Source organism: Hyalella azteca, unplaced genomic scaffold, assembly GCF_000764305.2.
Source record: "Hyalella azteca isolate HAZT.00-mixed unplaced genomic scaffold, Hazt_2.0.2 contig12758, whole genome shotgun sequence".
NCBI classification, from domain to species: Eukaryota; Metazoa; Arthropoda; class Malacostraca; order Amphipoda; family Hyalellidae; genus Hyalella; species Hyalella azteca.
In genome coordinates, this window is record NW_025942706.1 from 30945 (window position 1) to 53542 (window position 22598).

The window sequence follows — 22598 nt, forward strand, 5'->3', positions numbered from 1 at the left end:
ATATTCTTTGTTTTTAATCAATTTTTTTTTGTAATTGGAGCCTTTGCTAACTGAGGTTCTACCGTAAATGCGTTTTTGGGGGTGTCCTGAATAGCCCCAGAGGGGTGTCCTGAGTAGCCCCGCTGTGTGGAAATGGCTGCCATTTCTTTTTGGAATGAGATAGGCAAATTCTGTCAATTACGTTTTCAAGCCAACACCTGGGTGCAACTTTTACGTAAGTAAAATTTTTTAATACGGCGAATATTTTTTTTGCAACATACCTTAGCTGTTGTAACTTTACGAAATATAGTTTTTCACCATTTTTTTCAGGAATTTTTCAAAGCAAGTAAATGTAGTATTTTTCGACTTCCTTTATACTACATAGATAGGAAAAATGTTGACGTTTATGCCACTATTTTTAGTTTTGCAATATTCCAATTAGTTTTGCTACTACAACAGTTTTACGCCATGTCGGAAGCCTGTCCCGAGTAGCCCCGGTTGATGGTAGCTTTATACATAATAGATAGTAAAATTGTTGAAGTTTACACCACTATTTTTAGTTTTGTAATATTTTGATTAGTTTTGCTGCTACAATAGTTCTACAAAATGTGGGACGCGCATCCCGATATACCCCGCCTGTCCCTTATTACCCCGTTTGACAGTACTACTTAGATGTTTGGTGAAATAATATGAAATGCAAGTTGAGCCTTATCTCTATTGAAGATTGTCTTATCATTAACATTAGATCAAGAATAAATCTTTAAATTAATTTTTAGCTTTGGGCTTATTTGCTTTCTTTGTGCAATTTTCAATCATATTGCTTGTACAATTCTTCTGCAACAAAGCCTTTATTTGTATTCATCTTCCCATTGTGGCCCCTGAAAGAGTATTACCCTTGCATCCTTAATAATACCTTTATATTGTGAGAAGGCAACCTTAATAATACCTGTAATTGAAGCAAAATGAAATCAGGTGCCCAATCAAATAGGTACAAATAAGCAACTCTTCTAATGAAATTTGCTGGAAATGTATGTAAATAGCATGTGACCTTTCATTTTAATGCTACTTGGCACATCAGCTCCAAATTGGGAAATTGGGTAAAAACCACCAATGAATTCAACAATATGCCTGTGCTTGCAAATAATTTCACACATACTCATGGCCATTGCTGTATTTAATTAGGTAAGAGTTAAATAAATGGTACTTTTTTGTTAACATTTTCAAAAGTCACCTGTGAAATGATCATTTTTAGCTGCAATTGTTTTTGAAAAATTTGTCCAATATTCCAGATTGGCACTGACCAAGAAGATGTTGAGGAAGAAATTGTAATGACAAAATTGCTTAATAATGAAAATTTCATGTGAAGCAGCCTCATCTTTAAATTATATGGGTTCTTATTTGTTAACATAATTGTTTATTTTTTAAATTATTAGGAATTATTATTTGGTGATTATATGGAAAAACTTTTTTGTAGTTGAATTAAATGGCGAGGGGCACTAGGAAGCAAAGCACAAAATGTAAAAAAGATGGCTCAGTCAAGACAACATCACAGAGTTGCTCAGGTCCCAGCCTGCAATACAAAGGTAAAAATAAGCAGAATGATGGACAAGATACAGCCAAGAAGACTAAAGTGCGACGCCAGCCTCCAAAGCGATTCTCTGATCTGTTCATTGGTGTCAAAGAAAATGAACCCAGCCTATTTGATGACTTATTCATGGATGTCAAGGTATGCATAAACATTTTTTGTAAAGTGATTGTCAAACTAATCATTCCTCTGTAACTTAGTGGCAATCAAGAGCCTTTTTGCTAATTCTCTTTATCAAGTCCAATAAATAGATGGATACCTAAAGTATTAAAAGTAGATCAGAACCCATTGATACATACCCAAATCTTGAAGTAGATCAGAAAATGAGATATAATCTGGATTATAGAAAAATATTTTTTTCATGCTATGATTTGCTTTGCAAAAAACTATTAAGATTTTCATATAAATAACTGCAAAATTTTCTAGAAGAGCTTTCAATGATCTTATCTACATTTTACAATTATGACTTGTTTCATAAATGTCATTTCAAAGTGGTTGCAAGGCTTATTAAAATGCAGTATTTTATCAGTTCCTTATTTCCCAGGATGCTGCTCGGCAAGCGTCCAGGCCTCCTCTTGCCCCACTGGCTGGTTCCAGTATACTGGGCAATTCCAACTCTTTCATGGCCAATGACACTTTTGATTACCTCTTGAAAAATAACCGGTATGTTGAAGTATCTGTATAATATTAACAATTTTGATGCCTAGCCGTGATTTGTGATTTATTAAAAAAACATATTATTGTGTTTAAATAGTTGTTTAGTCAAGTCTGTTTTTTATGGTATTTCTTTTAAGCAGGTAAATAGTTTTCAATATCAAAGTTACAAGTGAATGATTTAAATTGGTATTCTCCTATTTTCTATTATGGTGCTACATTTCTTGACTGAACCCTTTATAGTTGATTTCATAAACGTCAAATGACAACTATAAATTAAAATTATTTAGGAATCAACTAGCAATCACAGAAGCCAAACTTGGATGTCATCCAACAGTATAAAATATAATGACATAGATCAGAAATTACAGTTAACCACCATGGAATGAGATAACTGAATTTAACTGCATCATGTACTCATGAATTGGAAAACTTTATTAAGAGAATAGTTTAAGATAAACATTAAAATAACCAGAAACTAATTAGATTGAAATTTGGGTTACTAAACTTGACTGGTAATGCAAGTGAAATCATACAAATAGTTAGAAGTAAATAGAAAATTTTAAAAGCTTTTTCCATTAATCAATGTGGGTAAATTGTTCTCAAATGCAATCGATGACAACACAAATGCATAAAACAAACCAGGCCAGTTTTTTGCAAGGAAGTAAAGACAACATCAGATCTTAATAGCCATGTGAGGTTGGTAAGATTGGACAAAATGATAGTTATAATAAATTAAAAATAATTAGATTTATAATGTTGATTGGTGATAACCCAATATTTGAACATTGTTATTCTGTTGGGATGATTTTTAATTCTGTCAGTTATGGTATACTTGAAACTTGAGTGATCAAGCTGCTAAACATTAGGTTGCACATATATTTAAGGTACAATTCTCTTAAAGCCATAAAATAAGTTGCTGAAGATTTAATTTGTGGGTGCTTTGTTCATTTGAGCTGGTGTGCAGGTCAAATGTTGAAGAATATTGATGCCCCACATATGCAAAGTTGGTGAGGTTATTAATGGATGAGTCATTGAGTTTGGTCTCACAATTAAATATGAAGAAGTTTGAAGTTTCCATCCGAGATTTTTTATTTTTGCTAATGCTCCCTTAATCAAAGTATTAAGCATAGATCTTCTTGCTCCCTTTTCAATTATTTTTTCAATATCCAATTCTTTTAAAACTGTATAGGTTTTACCCCTCTAGACAATTTTCCTCAGTTAGGCTCCAGGTACCGGTATGTGGCAAATTATCTGGAAGCCTGCTACAAGGAACCCCTGAAGTGTTCAAACTGTTGTCACCAGTTTTTTTTTCTTTTGTATTATTTTATGATTTTGTGGCACTTCTAGTTGAACTTGTTGTCCAATTCTCAAAATTGAAATTCTCAAATGTGAAAAATAGATTCTTATTGATATGTGTCACTCAAAATATGAATGTTTTTTAGTATACATAACAGTAATAGCTACATTTACTTTATTTGTACAGAAACCAATTGTGTGCTCCTGTAAGAGACTTGAATGGTGGAACATCCCATTCTATTAATGAGACCTCATCTGTGCGGTCTGAACTCACCTCTTCTGACAATGCTGGCCCTCTCTATGTCTCCCTGGCTCTCTGCTCTTCTGGTTGGTGCAATATGATTATGTCAAATTATGCATGCTGCTCCGAAAAATGCACAGGTAATGTTCACTAATGAGAATGCAATTGTAACAGCAACTTTTTAAAAGTTCACCAAGTATGGCAATGCAAGCTCAGATATATTTTCTGTTACAATATATGGCAGCACAGGTTGTTTCTTGTGTGTCAATGTGGCGTGGACAAAATTCTTGTCTAATTTAAATTGGCGACTTTGGAACGGAGAGAACTAAAGTTATTTTCTGATTGATGTTGAAAAAAGGAAAATAAGACTTGAAGTACAGACTTTACTAACTTAATTGATCTTACACAGTCTAGTTTCGACTGTACAGAAGAACAATCACTAGTTATATATGAAGATGGTAGAAAATGTCATACCGGTATGTGTAATTGAGTATCAAACACTAGCAATAATGTAACAAGTATTAAGGACAAAGAGGCACGTAAAGGCAAGGCATGAAAGCACACTTACACACAAGATCTGGCTGCACTTTTATTTGATGCTTTACAACATAATGCCTTAGATATTGCTCCTGGCTGCCTAAATGAAAGGTAATAAAAAATAGTTCAACTCACATTTATACATTTTTTTAAGTTTTAAATGAACTTGCAACGTGGTTATTTGTACAATAATTAGATGTTGCAATAATTGCATGTTGCGCAGATAGCCAAATCACAATCCCCCCCAACAATGGGAGGCAAAATGGCAGGATTTCTGCACGTTCTTGAAGTTATTGAGTAAAAATTGATGACCTTACAAGGATTCCAGTCTGGATTGCTAGACTTTGACTTGAGATACTCATGGCATTTCAATACTGTCTTGAATCATTTCTTCTTAAAAAAAATTAAAAACTGTATTGGAATTTTTAATCAAACTACTAATATCTTTTACCCAATTTATAGAAAGACTAATTCAACTATATCAAGCTATTGATTGTTATTTTCAAAGTGGCTTCAAACTACTGGACTGTAGTGAGTTTTTTTATAACTTATCTTTATATAAAACTTATTCCAATGATTCCTGAATTCAATCAACTGCATCGTTTTTATTTCAGCCAAGTCTAAAAAATTTCAGTCAAACCCCTGACCAACAAAATTATGTATTAAACTCAATCTAACAGCTAATTATTTTTTTTTACCAAAGAAAATGAAATGAAATAAGCAAATTAACTAACAATTTTTATGCATTGTTTTTACATTGACTTCTTTTGTCATAACAGCCTATTAACATGACCATATTTAATCTTTAATGGTATTACGTTCTGTTACCAGATTTGTATGATAATCCGGACAAGACCAAAGCATTGACACCATTTCGTTCTAAGAAGCCATCTGCTGCAGTCCGAGTTCCTAATGTTGCTGGAAAAAATTATGCTCAAAAAGCCAACAAAAAGAAAAAATGCAATGGAGTGAAAGCAAGTATAAAAAAGCCTCAAGTTCCTAAATGTACTACTGGACAAAATGACAGTGTGGTTCAGGAATCCAAAAATGTTTCATTAACTCCCTATTCTGTTGCCCACAATGGTGCCTCATTCGACTGCAAGACTCCCAACTTGCCGATGCGCTACCGACAAACGCAGAGAACACTTCGCACTCATTGCCAGGGATCAAGCTCAGCTAAACGAAATATTGGAGGGGTGCTTGCTAGCCAGCGCTGTAGACGGCGTATGGCAACTGAGAGCAAGACTGCTGATCGGGCCAACGACCAACTTGTTGAGTTGAGATTGATCCAGCGCGTCATAGATGCGTCACCGCAACTCAACTCTGCTCATGGCAACCATGATAATAATATCAGTGGCAATGGAAATGATCGCCCGGAGGAGCAAAAGTCATGTTTTCAGACTGAAAAAAAGTCACTTATCAAGCAAGGAATGCCACATCCTGTCTGTTATAGAAATATAATTACTGATCCTTCCTGTTCACCAGACTTCTTCCGAAACCGTCTCACCAGCACGCCTTCTATTTCTCATGGTAAACTCTCTCGGACCGGTTTACGGAAAAAGATTACACCTGTTGCTTCTAGAATTACTCCCAGCAAGTTGTCTCCCGTGTTGAGAGAAACCTCGTTTGATGATATCGTCTTCCAAGATTCTACGTTATCTGAGTCTCCTTTGTTCGTACAAGATGATGTCAATAAGAAAAAGATTAATCTCAGTATAGAAGAGGTTACAAATAACCTAGCTTTGGCCAACATTTCCATGCCTTTTAATCCTCCAGGTAAACCAAACCGTTCAGGGACAGCATCAGACATTCAAATTTGCAGTCCGCTTATTGCCATTCCTAATAAATCAAACAAACAGAACTGTGCTGCAAGTATGACAAACGAGCCTAAAAGACTTATAGAAAATGGAGCGAAAGCCGATTCTCATCTGGAAAACGTGGAACTATCAGCATGCACTGATGAAGACACTGAACCTGAAGCCATATCTCTATTTCTGCGAAGTACGCGACGTCGACGTAACCCAACTATTACAATAGACGCCTTTATTCCTCCAATAAATGTTTCAAACGTGAACAATAGAACAAATGACAAACAATGTTCGATGAAAAAATCCCTTTTGGTTGTTGATGGCAATCCACAAAATTTTCATGAGCATGAATTACGAAGTTCATTTTACTGCGATGCTCTGCGCTGTAGCGCCCCATCGCCTGTGCTAACTCGTAGACAGAAACAGGCACGCATTTCTATGCTTCCTTCTTTCAATGTAGAAACTTCGTTTGTATTCAGCAGTAGAAGAAGGAGACGACGCGATATCCGCTCACTTATTCCGGCTGACGTGCTCGGTAAAGCCATGCCCCTTGTAAACATTACCTGTCAGGAGAAAGGTGCGGTGTCAGCTGTATGCCCTGACACAGCTATCGAGTCGTCTTTGAATAAACAAGATGTTGGTGATATTAAATGTGCAATAGATCTGGAATTGAAAACTACGGGCTACTCAGAGACGACCAATTGCTTGTCCAATTCTCACAGAGAATCACATTGTGAACCGTTAGTAGAGAATTCAGCTTCTCATCACGCATCCTCCTGTGAAGTGATTTCTCCTCTTCCTGTTCAAATGGAAGCGACTGAAATATCATTTAGAAGTGCACATGTGATCCAAAATTCAGTTTCTGAGGGTCAGAAGGTGAATGCGTCTCTGGACAGAAATTTTCCCGTTAGCGTGAATACACATCTCTGTCGCTCTCAAGAACCATGCTCTTCAAAGGCCGATTCTCCAATCCGTGCAATAGTGAGCTCTGCTTCATCTTTAAAAGTTCAACAAGAATCCGAATCTTACGTTAACGACTGCCTAGTCTTAGATCGTATAAAGCACCTGAATTTAGATCATCAAACTTCATTTTCTGAACAAGAAAATGCGCTAGTATTACATGAGAACCGAAGATCATTAACGGCAATGCCTGGTGATGGAGACGTCGCACAGCCCGAACTGGCAGGCGGACTTGTGCCCGCCAAGCGAGGCAAAGGTTGGCGCCGATCACTTTTTATTCAGGATCGCTTCAGTGACTGCATTCCCAGGGTGAGTTTCTCTTTTCAATATACTTTTATCACAAACCTGATATTTTGAAATGTGTCTCGCGGTTGTGAATAGCCTGCCTCCAAATAATTTTCATTTTGCGTCTGTATTAATTGTGGCTACTGATGAACAGCCAACTGTTAAATAGATTAAATGCAGGCAGACTAGTGACATCGTAAGCTCGAAGTGGATGATGATTGTGCTTTTTTCTACCATGAATGGATCTCCAATTTCTTATTTCTCCATCGTATATATTAGCTATGAAGTTGTGTTTCTAGAATTTGATCCTGAATATAACTTGATTATCTATTTCTTCAACAGACGTCTATGGGTGCCAGCTGTCAGAGCCAGATGTATGAAAGACGAAGCGGTAAGTAACTTGCATCATGAAGTCCAATATAGCAATTTTAATTTAATCATTAAAAAGTATGATAAAAATGAATGCTAACGTAATCTGCCTCACATTTGAGGGCCATGAATTTTCCTGTGAATAATTTTTTTTTATAGATTACCTTCAAGTACTGACAATTTTAAACTAATATTTTTTTTAGCTTGATGCTAAGTAAGTCTTTATGTAAGAAGCGAATATGACAAGCTACGGTATCTAAATCACCATAAGCAGATTGATTTGCACTTCTGACTTCATAAACGCTCCTCTTAAATCGGGAGGTTCTCGTGTTCATAAGACGGAGACCATCAGCCAAAATCAGAATTTTCTGCGGCAGCATAGCTTTACTTGTTTATTTCCTACTGTAATATTAAGTCTTGGGCTTTATTCTGACTCATTATTATGCGATAGAAAAAAAAGTGTTTCGCTTGCACATTTTCTCAGGTTGGCGCTCCTTTGAAGCATCAAGTACTCTCATTCAGGCTTTTAGGTGACCACCTCACTATCTATCATTATCAAATGGTTGCAGTATTGTGTTTAACAGGTACAGGTTGTATTGTCTTATCTTTAACAACATAACACAATACACACGATACTACAAAAAAGTACAATCAGGTCTAAATTAGTGAAATATTTAGTACATTGTCATAAATTCACTGATAGTCAATATATGCTTACACGTTTCCAGACGCAAGTGTGATGAGGAATCGTCGCTCTTCATTATGTATGAGCAGCGTGATCCCTGCTACTGCAGCCACCACTGATGTGTGCCAGAGGTAGGCTAAGTGTTGTATTTTTACAGTGTTTTCCCACGCATATGATGTCATATTCATTGTCAGAATCATGTACATTTCTACATTTCTATCAAGGCTAGTGCTTCATTATTGTTCGTGGTCCTGAAATTCACAAAACCGCTATTTCTTATTTATTCTCTGTTGATATTCCCATCTAATATTTGGTTACGGTGCAGTTCAAGCTAGAGGTAGCAACTTTGACTGCATTGAATATTCAGTCTTACGCTAAACTTTGATCATGAATTATAATGAAAACATCAGTTTCAATGCTCATTTTGTGCTGTTCCTAGAGTATTGGATGAGACAGGAGCGGACGACTTGTTGCCCGTCTTCGAAGATGACAGAGAAGCTGCCTACTCGATGACTGCGAAGGAGCGCGTGCTTGAGCTTTGTGGGCAGACAGACGTCGTTCCTATCACCCGCTGCTTCACTCCAAGGTCTCGTTAAACTTGAATGATGAGAGAATTATACACTATATTAAGCTCTCGTCATGCTCACATTTTATAATTAATTACTTGGTGTATCCGTAACACGAGCTGAGGAGTCTTGTTTTACGTATTTGGGCTTTCTCAGAGGCCCGAGCCGATTTTAATATATAGATTCCCATCTTAGGAAACATATTTTGAAATAATGCAGTAAAATTGCTGAATTTGGTAATCTTTGACTTGTTTAATGCTGGGGTTGTGCTAGAAAAGCAGTAAATTGTTCCTCCCAGACCTAGAATGAAACTTTTAGTACCAAATATCCAGCAATTCTCTTATGAAACTCTACTCTGACTTCTACTTGATGTTGGCATTTAAAAAGTAGACGAGAAAATGTTTGTGTTTTACTGACGCGATTCTGTGTGGTGCAGCGTAATGAGAGATCTCAAGAAGATTGGAGAAGGCGCCTACGGGGAGGTGTTCATGTCGGTGCAGGAAGGCAGGCGCAAGGTCTTCAAGATCATGCCTATCGAAGGCAACTTCCGTGTCAATGATGAAGTGCAAAAAACTTTTGATGAAATCTTCTCCGAGATCCTTATCTCAATGTAAATTATAAGTTCTAGAATACCGTGTTTTCCAATATATTTTAAATACAGATATATGACATAGGTAGTTTTTAGTTTGATTTTGTTATTGTAGAACGTCATCATGTTCGCAAGCATCAACGAATTATTCCTTAGGTGTATGTTAGTTGAGAACTCTCGGGCAAGTCTCTGAAAAAGATTTTGCGATCCTAGATGCGTTTTTAGATGTCTTGTGTAGTTGAAATTCATTATTTTTTAGTATTTTCTGCTGAGTTTTCTGGTGAATAATTAATCTAAATTTTAAAGCTGGAGAATAAATGACCTAAATGTAATGCACATGAGATAAAGCCATAAAATTGTGACTAATTGCTATTTGCCAGTAAACTGAGCGAATTGAGGATGCAAGGACACCATGACAGTTGCAGCTGCTTCGTCCATGTGCTGCGTTGCTGGTGTGTACAAGGCAGCTACACGCCGCGAATGATCGCACTCTGGGACAAATTCGATCAGGAAAAACGTGCGTAACTAATCACTCGCCAAGCATTATTTGCAGAGAAACCTGGATTCATTTTGTTAAAATTATTAATAGATAGACTTAATTTGAGCGAAAGCCGAAATTTTTTCAACTGGTTAAGTTTCATTGAGAATATGCAAGTTTTTTTTTTTGTGTTCAGCACGATATAGCAGATTGATGCCGTCATCGTTAATCTGAACGTTTAAAAAAAGAACAATTTTAACAAACTAGAAACTTTAGTGGAAAAGTAATTCAAAATGCAAATGAGCCAAAACTAAGTAACTTTTTATGATGTGATTAGCTGCGCTGTGCAGGTTCAAGCAGCATTTAATTTCATGTTACTTTTTGCGCAAGAAGCTGTGGATAGCGTAGATTATTCGTCTTTTATGTGTTAGCATTCCTAAATTGATTTAGCTTTTCTTAATTTTAACTTCCAACCCTGTTCTGTAATTGCTGCAGCTTTGCTAATTTCATGAACTTATTGTTGGACGATTATCCAGAGTCTGAGAACGACAGGCCAGACATGTACCCTCGCGACCAGCTGCACGTTGTGCTCGAGTTTGGCCACGCGGGGCAAGACTTGGAGAGCTACGTCTTCTCTGACGCTGCGCAGGCGCTGGCACTCTTCTGGCAGGTGTGACTTTTGTGTGGCATGTAATCACTTGCTCCTCCATTGATATATTTCTAATTCCACCGAAAGTGATTCGTGTAGTCGGAAACCTGGAAAATAATAATTAAAACATTCTAAGTTTTTCTTTTAAATCGATATGTAGCCTAGTTAATGCATTGTATTCTTGATAGGTGACATACGGCTTAGCAGTGGCTGAGAAGAGATTTGAGTTCGAGCATCGCGATCTGCACTTCGGCAACATCTTGGTTGAGGCAACCACTGACACCTCTTGTTCTTGCACTTTCGAGGGAGAACAAATTATGCTACCTACGCACGTGTGTACTTAAACGATTTCCTTCCCGAGTAACTGGGAGCTTGTACTCCTTTTATGAATGCTGCTCTGCATTTTCCCGTTCTCTAGTATTTTGCCCAAGAAATTTAGGATTAATATCATCAATATAGAATTTAAATTGTCCTAATTTTAAATTTGCGTTATACTGTTGAGGAAAATTAGAAAAGCTGTGTAAAAATATAAGTATTGAAATGCGTCCAATAACCGGATAATGCATAAAGTTTTAACTATCTTAAGGTGCTTATACACGAGGCGAATAGTTGCGTCGACTAGTCAACGCAACTAAAATTTGTGATGATTGACGTGTTCAGAGGCAACTAGCTGGTGCATTGCACGCAGAGCAACTCGAGTTGTTTGGAAGCAGTCGAGTGTGCCCAGTAGCCATACTGGGCCAGTAGCGGCTCTTCCTTCATACAGAGTACAGCTGCGCCGCTCTTTCTCCTGCCCACTGTAGCACACACAGCTGGCGAGCTTTCGCTAGCCTCCACCACGCACACCCTTACTCGACAACTCTCAACGTCGCACTGGCGCTGGCGCACTGAACTGAAAACACTATCCTCGTGTATAGGCTCTCAGCCTGCAACACTGTAGTTGACTCAACTAATCGCCCCGTTTATAAGCACCTTTACCGTCAGAATAATAGTGTTATCGTGGTCGATGTCTGTTTCTCCACCCCTCACATTTTAGAGCTATATAGTTTTGGCTTAGTCCTCTCGACTTGGTGTAATACCAAGCTTTGAAACTGTTGAAAATTGTTTCCCTAGATACTCTAAGCAGTGGTGAAAAATTTCGTGAAATGATTTTCCAGGGCGTGCGTGCCACAATCATAGACTTCACGATGTCTCGGCTGCGACACTCTGAGTCTTCGGTTGTATTCAACGACCTCTGCAAGGACCCCGATGTGTTCAAGGGCGAGGGCGACTACCAGTTTGACATTTATCGCGCCATGAGAGACGTCGTCGGGTGAGATATACCTACTCGTACGTATCGATTCGTAGAAAATTGTCCACGTAAGTTGCCTCTTTATTCGGCTACTTTCAACCGTATGGCACGTTAAGTCAAGTGTATTAAAAATATTTGCAAATGTTTTTAAACCGTGTTGATGCCGCAAAAGGCTTGACGTGTATTTCGTCGTGAGTTCTGTGAGGCTGACGTTCTCATTGTCAATGCCTGTCTGCGACGCGCTCGTGGTATCTGACTGCATGTCGCAGGTTAAATTATGTTAACAGGGTTCTTTCTTTTATCTCCTGCACGTCCCTCGTTTCATCCTAAACATGTTGGGAGCTATAAAGAGCCGTCCACAGATGACCGTGTGCAAAGCCCAAAACGAGACTGAAAGGAAATCTTCTTGAATCTTTATGCTAGGGAATGATTTAGATGAGCTGGGTAGAGGGGTGTTGGGTCTGAAAAGCACGTGAAAATTGGCAGCTGGCTTTTAATAGATGAACTTCTCGTTGTCTCTCGCGCTGTCTCACGGCCAAGTCAGAGTCTTAGTGTTGATATTGCCGTATTAATATGGTGAATTCATGGCCGGTAAGTGTATATTTCTGACGCTTTTATGCAAGAATCATTTTTGTACGAATAACTCAAGTTTCGCGCGGTCTTTATTTCTCGCCCACCGGCTAAAAGACGGGGCCGTCACCTACGTATGCCGAGCTAGCTGCAGACCGTACTTGCGTGACGGCTTTGACAGAAAAACAACTATTTCGCGGGAATTTTTCATTAAGCAGTCTACTTAAGCCTGCGGTAAATCGCCACGCCCGAGCGAAGCTTTTATGTTTCCTTTGATCAGCCCTCGCGATGCCCTCGTCCGATACAAAATATGAACAAACTCGCACCTGCGTTCTTGTACCCCGTCTAGTGGTGGAGTCGTATCCTGTCTTTAATTGCATTACGTCTCTTCGGTTCTTTTTGAATGTATGCAAACTAGCTGGGTTGAATATTATAATATAAAATAAAGTCAGAATTACGTTCAGGACAGGAACAGGATGATTGTCCCAATGTGTAGTTGGTCCATTGTGTCCAGCCTGTAGCAAACCTCAAGGCGCAGTTCTGAGTTGCCTTCAGGTGCAGTGCAGTTCTGAGTGGCTTGAAGGCTGCAGTAGCGGTGGCAGAAGTAAAGTATGAAATATGAGCCACGTAATTAAAGGTAGACGAATATTAGTTTCTGTTGTAGCTTTGCCAGGAGAAGCCATAGTTGGTGCCAGACTGAGCAGGATGCGCGTGGCATGGGGTGCGTGATGGAAAAGGAGATGTAAGTATTCCATACAACATCCAGAATTTTATAGATTTTTGAGTGATTAGGTTGTTTCAAACCGAGGCGGAGGGATGCGGATGAGGGGTGTCATGACTGGCCTGGTGTTTTCTCACGCGGTTTACTTTTTAGCGCATTTTCTCATTTATGGAAAAAATGCACTATTGTGATCGCCATGTCCGTCTGTCTGTCCGTCTGTCTGTCCGTCCGTCCGTGACCTCAAGTTTTCGTCAACGAGAAAATGCGCTCTCTGTCACTCACAGCAGTGAGTACTGAGTTATATTTTTTTGTTTTTATTACCACTTAAATGCAAATGCTGTTTCTTTCTGGCACACTTTAATGCACAGGCTTTCTGCAGCATTTTGAGAATATTTTGATAAGGATAAGGTATTGTTACCTTGGCAATACGCATATTCGGTGCTAAAGAGTCTTGAACTGAAGCACTAAATAGGATCCCATGAAGAATTTCTAGTGATTATGTTTTCATTTTATCTGACCGGAAAGTCACTGAAAAACATTGCGCTAATCGCTTTGAAACTGATAACCGCAATTCAATTGAATTTACTTCTCTACATTATTTAAAGCTCGATTCTTGCGCATATACTAATCTGCATCGTAATTGTGACTGTGGGATTTCTATCTTTCAGGGAAAACTGGAATAAATTTGAACCCAAGACCAATGTGATGTGGCTCCACTATCTGCTGGACAAATTGATCAGCGAATGTTATTACAGAAGTAAAACTTCCAGACGTCACCGCCTTCACATCGCAAAATTAGAAAAACTGAAAAGCATTGTTTTGAAGTTCGACAGTTCATGTCACTTAGCTCGTTCGCTCAAAGAAAAATGGTAATGATTTTCTTATATCAGTGTAAGATTACTGAGTTCCGGGATTAATTTTTGAATCTCATCATCATTAGGTCTTTCCAGTATTAATGATACTATGTTAGGCCAACGACCGACATTCAGGTGCATTTTAATGTTGCAGATTATGTAATCATGTTATAAACAATTGACATTCATTCGTCAATGTATTAGAATTCGCTTGGAATTTTGTAATCGCCTTTTTACTAGCAAGATATATTATTCCAAGCATTAAAGTAGTGTATTTTCATCAGCGACGGGAAATTCTGCATCGAATTACCAAGCAGTAAAATGTTTTTATATACTCTCATCCATGTAATTATGTTTGTAGAATATTGCGGAGATTTCCTTTGATTGCGTTATTAATGATAATGTTGGTAGTTTAGCCTGAGTTGTCTACTTACTTGAGTAGGAAGTCCACTATTGTAATTATTGTCTTCTTCTGTATCCGGGATTTTCTTGTATGTGATAGGCAGTACTCGCATGAATAATTAAAATGTAGTTAGTTGTAATATATAGTTATAGAAAAGTTGTAATTGCCAAAATCATTCCTTTAGAACTATCATATCCGCACAGGCCTTCTATTAAAAAATCAACCTTAAAATTTTTTATACATACTGCCTTAGTTTAAAAATAGGTAAAAAATTGTGTGTATTTGACATTTGTTTGTCGTAATTTGCTAATCAGCTGGGCTCAGAATTATCCTTTTGCTTCAAAATTTTCCATAATTCGAAATCTTGTTGTTTCATCTTCATCAAGCTAGACGTGATCTCATTTCGTATATTAGTCAGAATTTGTATCTTCTGAAATCAACAAAGAGGTTATCGCTATAGTTCTTTCTCTACCAGCATGAATGTAATTGGGCTGTTTAACAAAGCTGATCTTCACTGTTTTTTTCCTATCCGTCAAAGACTGTAGTTAACCGACTTTACAAAGCTGGCGGGTATCGTATTTTACCTATCAGCAAAATTTTGTAGTTAACCGACTTCACAAATCTGGCCGCAATCGCATTTTACTTATCAGCAAGATTTTGTAGTTAACTGACTTCACAAAGCAGGCCGGTATCGTATTTTACCGTCAGCAAAATTTTGTAGTTAGTTTTTGTAGTAACCGCTAGTTGTAGTTAACCGCTGGCCGCTATCGCATTTTACTTATCAGCAAAATTTTGTAGTTAACAGGCTTCACAAAGCTGGCCAATATCGTATTTTACCTATCATCAAAAATGCGTAGTTAACCGACTTCACAAAGCTGGCCGGTATCGTATTTTACCTATCAGCAAAAATGCGTAGTTAACCCACTTCACAAAGCTGGCCGCTATCGCATTTTACCTATCAACAAAAATGCGTAGTTAACCCACTTCACAAAGCTGGCCGGTATCGTATTTTACCTATCAGCAAAAATGCGTAGTTAACCCACTTCACAAAGCTGGCCGCTATCGCATTTTACCTATCAGCAAAAATGTGTAGTCAAGGGGACCGTCTGGGTCCCGGAAAAACTTCTACATTCATCAACCAATCTTCCTTCAATCATAAAGGTAATTTTTTCGGCACAAGAAAACGATCACTTATTCGCCACATGCTACCGATCACTTGTTCGCCACATGCACACGATTAATTATTCGCCATACACATACGATTAATTATTCGTCACGGGCAAGCGATCATTTATTCGCCACGTGTGAGCGATCACATATTCGCCACATGCACACGATTAATTATTCGCCATACGCACACGATTAATTATTCGCCATACGCATACGATCAATTATTCGCCACGTGCGAGTGATCACTAATTCGCCACGTGCACATGATTAGTTATTCACCATATATATACGATCGACTATTCGCCTCCTGCAAACGATCAATTATCTGGAACAAATCTGAAAATTGTTTTTATTTCTGAAAGGGTGACTGCCAATCATACGATAGCGATACCGGCCAGCTTTGTGAAGTCTGTTAACTACAAGATTTTGCTGATAGGTAAAATGCGATAGCGGCCAGCTTTGTGAAGTCTGTTAAGTACAAGATTTTGCTGATAGGTAAAATGCGATAGCGGCCAGCTTTGTGAAGTGGGTTAACTACAAGATTTTGCTGATAGGTAAAATGCGATAGCGGCCAGCTTTGTGAAGTGGGTTAACTACGCATTTTTGCTGATAGGTAAAATACGATACCGGCCAGCTTTGTGAAGTGGGTTAACTACGCATTTTTGCTGATAGGTAAAATACGATACCGGCCAGCTTTGTGAAGTCTGTTAAGTACGCATTTTTGTTGATAGGTAAATGCGATAGCGGCCAGCTTTGTGAAGTCGGTTAACTACGCATTTTTGCTGATAGGTAAATGCGATAGCGGCCAGCTTTGTGAAGTCGGTTAACTACAAGATTTTGCTGATAGGTAAAATACGACACCGGCCAGCTTTGTTAAGTCGGTAACTACATATTTTTTTCCTAGGAAAAACACGAAAACGGCCTGACTTGAGAAATTGGATAACAACACACTTTCGCTGGTAGTAAAGAAAACACAATAACGAATCATGAACAGTAAATGTGTGGTTAAATCTTCATAGAAATGATCGTTACTGTATTTCTCCCATCAGCAGGAATGTATACTTAAAAGACCTCCGAGGGCTGTTTGCGGTCGTATTTGCTCCATCAGACGCAATTTGCAGTTACCACCATTATGAATGAAGCCTAAATTTCATCAGATCAGAACAAAATTTGAGAATTGTTTGTTAAGTAATTATTTTCGAAGACTTGACAAATAATATTTTCCTGGTTAGAATATATGAAATGACTGCCTGTACAACTGTATACTTACGCTCCAGGGAACTGGAACAGCGGTAGCTCCACCCTTTGTTCTTCCCTCAATTAACGTTTTACGGATTTCGTTTTCAATTATGATTTAAACAACATCATCACTCAAACCTAGAGATCTCAGAACTAGCAAGGATTAAAGAAAACGGTTACGTTTACCAAAAATTTATTTGACGACCAATACACAATTCAGTTTTCATTTTAGGTTTTGAAAAAAAACTTTCAGTATAGTCATAGAAAAGAGAGAGACGGGAGACTAGAGTAATATTTTGACAATGTTATTGCAGCCAGAAGAGCAGGATACGAATTCGGTTTAAATTTAACAAATAAACAGGAATCAGCGGAAACCGTTGAGCAGCAAGGAGTTAACAGTATTGCCAAAAATAAAGCCTGTCATACGCACTCGTGCATAACGCTGAGCACGGGACGCTCTTCCGCAGGCAGGCAGGCAAGCAATAAAAGACTCTTAAATACCTGCACGGTTTACATTGGTATAAATTATATTTGAATGATCGAAGAAATTAGTTATATTCCCTAAATTAAATTCAAAAATCCTGTACTCACATTTAACCATCGATTGCAAACTAATCATGTTCGTAAACGAATGAATTTTGATCATTTGTAGCTTCGATACCTAATCGAATTTCAAATAAGTGCGCAACATTCCATCGGCAGACATTGGAAACAGGCTTTAATAACCATAAGGAAACGAAACGTCTGTTTTTCCACAAATTTCTATAACAAAACGATGATTTGATCATTTTCTACGGCTCCAAATAACATTTCTTTAAATTATTCACAGTGTCATGCAATTTCAAGAATGTCGGGGGTCCTTAATTGACTTCAAAGATACTAAGGTTGGATACAAATTACTGTAAATCATTAATTACAATATTTGCCACGATGTTCAGGAAAAAAATAGAAGAAAATGTCACCAAATAGAAATACTTGAGTTTGATGATAACAATAATACTCTTTTTACTTTAGATTCAAGTTGCGTAAGTAATGATTCCAAAACCAATACCTGTCTACAAATCAATGACTAAACTATCACAAAAAATGAGTGACACGCGACTTCCAAGCACGCGCACGAAGTTATTAGCGAACATGAAAATTAAAAACTTAATTCTTACTGCCAAAATCATGAAGCATATTATTTATATATTTTAGCACTTTCACGAGTGATTCGCCTGCACGAGGTAATGATCGAAAATGACCTTTAACGTAATTAAAAGAAAATGGTGTCATAAAGTCGAGAGATTCTCAGTAAAAATTATATACTAAGCATTTCAATTACTGTAAAGTCTAATTAAACAATGAAAGCATTTTTGTAGCTATTCATGCTCGTTGTTCTATGACATTTTTCCTCCTGCTTCACTCATAACTGGGCGGCTCTCGTAAGGTGTCACTTGCACGAGTCGACTTAAAAAAAATCCTCCCTAAGTTTCTATTCCTAATTCTCTTTTGCGGAATGCCGTCTGTGACACGACAGAACGATAGTTACAGTTATTGCTGGTCTAAGTGATGTGCTATGAATTGGAATATCTCGGTCGAGGTGGCATAAAGCGTGTTGCTTGCTTTATGCGAAACTCGCTTCAGTCTTGGCGAATACGGGGCAGAGATTCTTGACAATATACACAACATTCAGAAGATGAATACGAGTGCCGGAAAGTTAGTCCCTGAGATGAACACTTACTAAGTAAAAATAAAGCAAAAAGCCGCGTCCAGGCCCCAAACGATGCCCAAATATTGAAAAATGTTTTTCGATAGACAGTTAAAATGTATCATTATTAAAAATGAACGCGCAGGAAAATTCCTTGGTCTACAATACTAAACTATGTATACAGGAAACCACCAAAATTCTCAGAAATCCTACGGGATGGCGATTTGAAGAGAACATAAACGAGGGATATATTTTATACATAGCTCGCTTACAATGCACCGGCGTCACGTCATCGGTAGTCACTGAATCATTACACCTTTCAAAAAGAGTTATGAGGCAGAAAAGGTTCTCAAGACAGGCTTCAAGAAAAATGAGGATCACAGCAACCATATCAACTTTGATACGCTGAGACACAGCTCCTAATTTGAACAGAATATAGTGCAGTCTCGCGGATCTCCCTGTGCAGGTCTAACATCGCTGATAACACAATTCTTGTAGGTGTTCCTGAGTTCCTCAAGTCTTTGCTGGGTCACCAAACTGTACATGATATTGACGGATCTGAGGTTGTGTAGGCACGACATGAGGCAAGTTAAACCATCGTCTGATATAGCACAGCCCGCTAAATGTAAGGTTTTCAGGTTGCTTCCTTTACTAACCAGGTTAGGTATAAGTTGGTCAGATAAGCCGTCGTCAGGCTCGAAATTGTTTGCAAGTTCATGAACACACCCTAAGCTGAGAACGTCACGAGAAAGTCGGAACTCGGAGGCAGGGATAGCATCCGAATCATCTGCATCAGCGCGGTTGCTGTCTCCACAAGTGCCATCACTATTGATTCGTGCCCTTTTAGAAGGTCTTCCTTCAACCTCACCATCGTCCATGTTTTTTCTCTTTAGACCTGACGATGACTTCGAGCTTGAGGCTTCCTCTGCAATAGATGCCAAAGGTTGCTGCTGCAACAGATGACCGTTCTCACCAATGAAGTAATGCTCGTCTTCCTGCTCTTCCCTCATTCTCTGTCGCTCCTCATTTCGCTGTCTGACCCACTGCAGTCCTAAGCCATCCAATTCATCATCGCGCACCTGCCGCCAGTTTGGCCCATCAGGACCCATGTTGACCACAAGAACCTGTTGATGAGGAGGGTCTTCTCGATGAGGGTCAGCCATAATGAGATTATGTCGGTTTTCAGGGGACAATCTCTGACGTTTGACGGCGCCCATTGGTCCCAAGTAAAGCTCCTGAATGTTACCATTCTGAAGGATTGACAGCACATCACTGTTTACAAGACTTGTACCACGAAAATCTAGGTATTTTAAATGGCCAAGGCCAAAACGGAAAGCTATGGCTAAATAAGGCATGGCTATTCCTACTTTAGGACAATTTGTGAGTATAAGCTTACTGAGTTTAGAGCATTTACCCATAGCCATAATGTCATAATCGTCCACGAACGTTGTACCACTTATATGCAGGCTCGTTAGAAGTGGTAACCATTTCTCTAGTTTCCGAAACCAGGACCTGTCAGTCATAGTTTTGGGCTTATTAACAAATTCACAATTGATAAATGCAAGACACTGCAAGTTTTTGAAAATGGACAGGCTTTCGACTGTGATTTGCTTTGCACAGATGACAGTCTCCCGTACAGTGAACTCCTTGAGTAATGGAGCATTTTCAGCAAGCAGCCTTAGAGTGTGTAGAGTGAGGAGTTTTGATCTGCTGTGAATGCCGCTGGTATTTCTCAAACCCCTGATGCTAAATGAAGAAATTGAATTCAGTACCGGCGACAGAACCTTGCAGAGCTGGGCTCGGTTGAAGCGTCGTTGGCTGAAGTCAGCCTCCAGCCAAAGTGTGCGGTCACACCACAGACGATTTAGCCGCTGACAAACCCTGCACACATGCAAATCAGTTAATAAAAAATTCCTCATTTTATTACGCGTGTCAATTCTCTCTCACCGTTTTCTCATCTGGTGTTTCATTTGGATATTGAAGAATAAAATCCTTGATGAAAATTAAAAGCAACTGATGAGAAAACGATCTTATTTTTGTCAGCTATGTATAGTTTCAAGCTGGATATTCAACAAAACAAAGAATACAAACTTGGATAACTGTATTTAGAAAAAAAGGGATAAATTGGTAATTACTATCAGAAACAAAATAATTGGTTATGACAAAATTGGTCATAAGTAGGTAATCTATAGAATCCAGGTTTGAATGCTATGAAACCATAAAATGTTGAAAACATTTGGTCAAAGTTTCAAGAGGAATGGGTCAAGATTATAGTAGCTGCATATGGAAGTTTGATGAAATTAAGCGATTGTGTTTATGTTGCAATGATAAAAAATGAGGATTTCAGCAGTAAGTATTTAAAATGAATTTCTGATTGGTAATCCATCCTAAATAGCTGTGCTCTGATGAACAAGGGGTGTTAAAATTTCAATGGAAAATATTTCAAAACTAAATTAAAATCTTAGCATAATTCATGTTTTCATAGGATTTTTTTTTCATTATCAATTCTAATCTAAACAATTTTGAGAATTTCGCCTATTTTTAACCTAAATTTTCATGAAACATATCACCTTATGAAAAATATATATCTATGAATAATTCCTTATCAGGGCAAGAAACATCAATAACATCCTGTTATATGATCATAAATTCCAAATAGTCATAGACCAAGAAGGAGGAATAATTAGAATTACTTACAATTTAACATCAATTAGATCAGCAGCATCAAGATGTGAAAATATTTTCAGGAGAAGTTCATCAGACAAATCAAGCAATTTACTCATAGTTAATATAGTCTAACAACAATTTAATTTGGACATAGATGGAGCAACAACCTGCTCAAAAGGTTCAAATTTGGAAATTGAAGCCTGAAAAATCCAAGAAAAAAGTTGTAACATATTGTATGGAAGATTACCTATGCTTTTTGTATTCATATGTGATTATACATATCTGGGCATCAGTATGAATTTATGTTTATACACACCTATACACCATTTATATATGTACATATACAAAAAAAGGTGTCATTTTGGTCATTTTGGGAAAGGGATGAGCCCTGGGGAGGATATGATAGCACAATCACATTAGGAAGGATATGACCGCACCATTGCACAGCAAATGTGACATATATATTTATTGGATATGATTGTCACATAGCCATTGTTGTTAATTGCCGGGGTCTGTTGCTTGGCGGCACCCCTGTGAGGGCAGTGGCTCCGGAGGAGGAGGAGGGAGTGGCAGGTCCACTCCAAGGATGTTGGAGAAGGATGGAAGTGACAAAAGGAATGCCGCAGTCAGTCCAGGGTTAGACCAGAGTGGGGTGTGATGGGCAGTGGGGGGTGTGATGGGCAGCTGAGAAGGTAATGAGTGTTGTGATCCATTATGCAGCACTCAAGGCAGAGAGGGCTGTTTGCTGCTCCAATGAGGGCAAAGTACAAGGAGGGGGCAGAGATCAGCAACACCTTGCTGGGAGTTGCTGAAGACAGGTAGGAGGAGACACATGAGCTGTGCAGGGTGCTGAGGGCAGTGAAGTAGAAATCAGGGGGAGGGACCCCTCCTCCAGCAGATGAGAGACTGAAGGCTAGAAGTGGGACTGAAGCATGTGCTTCATGGAACAGGGCCTTATTGTCTGTGTGACAATAGGGTAGCAGGGATGATGTGGTCATAGGGTGCTGGCAAGGTACTGTGAGCAGAGGAGAGAGGTGTTCAGCTATGGGTAAGACCTCAGCTTTGCTGTGCAGGTGGGAAGTGGATGCCATTTGAAGAAAACCCATGGCTATGCAGATTACAGAATTCTGTATGGTTTGCAACTTAGAGATTGCTGAAGGAGAGGCGTTAGGAAACCACACTGGAGCAGCGTAGGTGACGAGGGACTTAATAAGGGCCTTGAAAGTCACAATGAGGGTTTCCTTCTGCCTTCAGCTGGTTTTCGCAGGAGATTTGAGGATGTTGAGTCACAGGCATGCTCTCTGGCATA

The 22598-nt window shown here is 38.5% G+C and overlaps 2 protein-coding genes across 2 annotated transcripts; one reads left to right on the forward strand and one right to left on the reverse strand.

The window, feature by feature from the left end:
- The first annotated feature begins 1268 nt into the window (after positions 1–1268).
- Positions 1269–15037, forward strand: LOC108667577. Its single transcript, XM_018154619.2, has 13 exons — positions 1269–1705; positions 2109–2227; positions 3705–3844; positions 5127–7372; positions 7691–7739; positions 8446–8533; positions 8842–8988; positions 9405–9578; positions 9938–10074; positions 10572–10705; positions 10873–11016; positions 11842–11996; positions 13935–15037. The coding sequence occupies exons 1-13, from the start codon at positions 1463–1465 to the stop codon at positions 14137–14139; spliced, it is 3981 nt and encodes a 1326-aa protein (XP_018010108.1). The 5' UTR covers positions 1269–1462; the 3' UTR covers positions 14140–15037.
- Positions 15038–17108: 2071 nt separating this feature from the next.
- Positions 17109–21518, reverse strand: LOC108667576. Its single transcript, XM_018154618.2, has 2 exons — positions 21320–21518; positions 17109–20503 (listed from the first exon to the last, which is right to left on the reverse strand). The coding sequence occupies exons 1-2, from the start codon at positions 21403–21405 to the stop codon at positions 19042–19044; spliced, it is 1548 nt and encodes a 515-aa protein (XP_018010107.1). The 5' UTR covers positions 21406–21518; the 3' UTR covers positions 17109–19041.
- Between the last annotated feature and the right edge of the window lie 1080 nt (positions 21519–22598).